General features: G+C 44.9%; 1 protein-coding gene across 1 annotated transcript in view; it reads right to left on the bottom strand.

Moving 5' to 3' along the window:
• The window catches only part of col16a1 (collagen, type XVI, alpha 1), a 58800-nt gene that overhangs the window by 36164 nt on the left and 20136 nt on the right, over positions 1-2500 (bottom strand). The window contains exon 9 of the mRNA XM_083680696.1: positions 1131-1163. Coding sequence (XP_083536822.1) covers positions 1131-1163 — 33 coding nt within the window. The remainder of the gene's footprint in view (positions 1-1130; positions 1164-2500) is intronic.

The following is a 2500-nucleotide window of genomic DNA, read 5'->3' as shown; positions in this document are numbered from 1 at the left end:
CAATGGCTGGCACAGACAACCATCGCACGCAGTGGCTAGTCACTGTTTCCGACCACACGCCTCTCACCGAGGGCACTGACTCAAGTCATTTCTGCTGCTGTGTCTTGTTCTACCTTGCCTTCTCTCGACCGATTCAACGTTTAATGTACACTCGTAGTTGGTTGAGGCGAGGGAGACACATTTTTGTTCTCTCCTGAGAGGTAAAATAAAGTATCGCGACAGGTTTGTGTATACTTTGTTCACCTTTCAGCAGCAAAGCGTTGGTCCCGATGAAACATACATATCAAGTGTAGTATCAAGTGTAGCTTCAGTACAGGCATTTCTACGCCACCTGGTGTAGGTTTGTTTATTTGTAACGCCTCTATAGTTCCTTGACATCATCATCTAACCACACCAACAAATCGGCTAACATGATAACAACCCCACACGCACTATTTACTGCAGATTCATATTTTTTGAAGTGAAGGGAGAGATCAACTATCTCATTATATTCAGCGATGGCAGGGTATGTCTCGAGTGACTGTCTTTTTCAACACAGGTAATAACCTACATTGGCGTAAGTCACGGGAGATACATTAGTAAGCACACACAGAAGCGCCATATAATGAAGCGTCTAGAGTTTTGTATGCTATTTGTGAACATCATTTTGCTATTGTAGGAGAGTGACAAAATTAATAGGGAACAGCAACTCCCTACAGAGCCCCAATGCATAATGAAGTGGAAATCGCTCCACTGTCAGTCGCAGTGGCAAGTTTGTGTGTGTGTGTGTGTGTGTGTGTGTGTGTGAATGCGTCAGCAACAGTGGCAAGTCTGTGTGTGTGTGTGTGTGTGTGTGTGTGTGTGTGTGTGTGTGTGTGTGTGTGCGTGCGTGCGTACCCTCATAGTTTACAGGCCTGGTATTTAGTCTTTAGTTATATTGGCCTCCATATAAACTGGATAAACAAAAACTGTTCTCTGATTGCACCACAGTTAATACAGATTGCCTACATATGGTGCTCCTGATTACACTCCAGTTTCTTCTCAGCTATATTAATACAGGATCAAGCGTGCGTGCGTCTGTGCGTGCGTGTGTGTGTGTGTGTGTGAGAGAGAGAGAGAGAGAGAGAGAGAGACCAGGACATGTGCCTTACTTTCTCTGCCAGGCCCTGCGATCCAAGGATATCCTGTGGATAAAAGGAGAGAGAGAGAGAGAGAGAGAGAGAGAGAGAGAGAGAGTTTATATCTGCTTCTCATTTTGGGCTTTGTTTTACATACATGCTTATTTGTACATGCTGGTAAAGTGACTGCATCCTAACCAAAGAATACCACAGCGGAAAGTTGTCTTGAGACAAACATAGCACACTTGTATTGGAATTTCCATAGGAGACAAGTGAATATAAAGTAGCTAGTTTGTTGAACGTGATAAAATAGGTTTTATATTTTAATTGAACTCGTACAGTTATGTGGCTGATAAATATAGCTGTAAGACTACACTGTTTTTCCCACTGTCTCTGTTTCTGGTACAGTATCATGGGGAAAATAATGGATGCAACATATTCCAGAATATTCCATTTCATCAAGGTGGGAGCTCATTTGGCAGCCACACCATTTCCATGTCAGTGTTGCAGCGCTGCACGCTTGTTCGAAAGTCTCCGAAAACAGTGAGTGGCATTTCACTTCTTATTTCCAGCATAGAGATGATACCTTTAGGAACTGAAAGGTCCTGTAACATGAATGTCTTATGATGTCAGTATCAAGCTGTGTTTTTTAACATTCTTTTTTTATAGTAGTTCCCATACAAGTGTCCCAGTGAACCTTGTTACTGTTGCATATCATTGCATCAGCAGCACAACACAGAGCTGAGGAGCATCTACATCTATATTCCGGTCATTAAGGAGATGCTACTTATCCAGAGTAAATTAGAAAGAAAAAAAAAGAAGAAGGGAGGAGCAGCAGGCGGAGGAGAACCGGAGGAAGAGAGAGAAATCACTAATGAACTCTGAGGTAGGGAGAGACGACGGGGGGGGGGGGGGGGGGGGGGGGGATAAGGTGAGAGAAAGAAAGAGAACAGGGAAAAGGGGGTGAATGGAAAAACTTCATGGGGGAATGTGTGTGTGTGTGTGTGTGTGTGTGTGTGTGTGTGTGTGTGTGTGTGTGTGTGTGTGTGTGTGTGAGGGAGGGAGGGAGGAGGAGGGAGAGAGAGCTTCCGAGGAGAGATGTTGTGGCGGGTGAAAGGAGAGGAAAATCATGTCTGGACATGAAGAGAGAGAGAGAGAACGTACGAGACAGACAGGCTCTCAAGTGTTTTACTTGACCTTTCGGTGGGCTAAGTCGGGACAGCGGGAAGAAAGACCAAGACAAGAAAAAAGAAAGAAACGCGAAAAAAGGTGACCGAGATTCAAGTAGACCTCCAGTCACACCATCAGGGACCAACTGCTGCTCTTGAGTAGGGAACACACTCACTCACTCACACACCACACACACACACACACACACACACACACACGCACGCACGCACGCA

This window comes from Argentina silus (assembly GCF_951799395.1).
Source record: "Argentina silus genome assembly, chromosome: 11".
Taxonomy (NCBI): Eukaryota; Metazoa; Chordata; class Actinopteri; order Argentiniformes; family Argentinidae; genus Argentina; species Argentina silus.
This window is presented reverse-complemented; position numbering and strand designations above follow the sequence as displayed.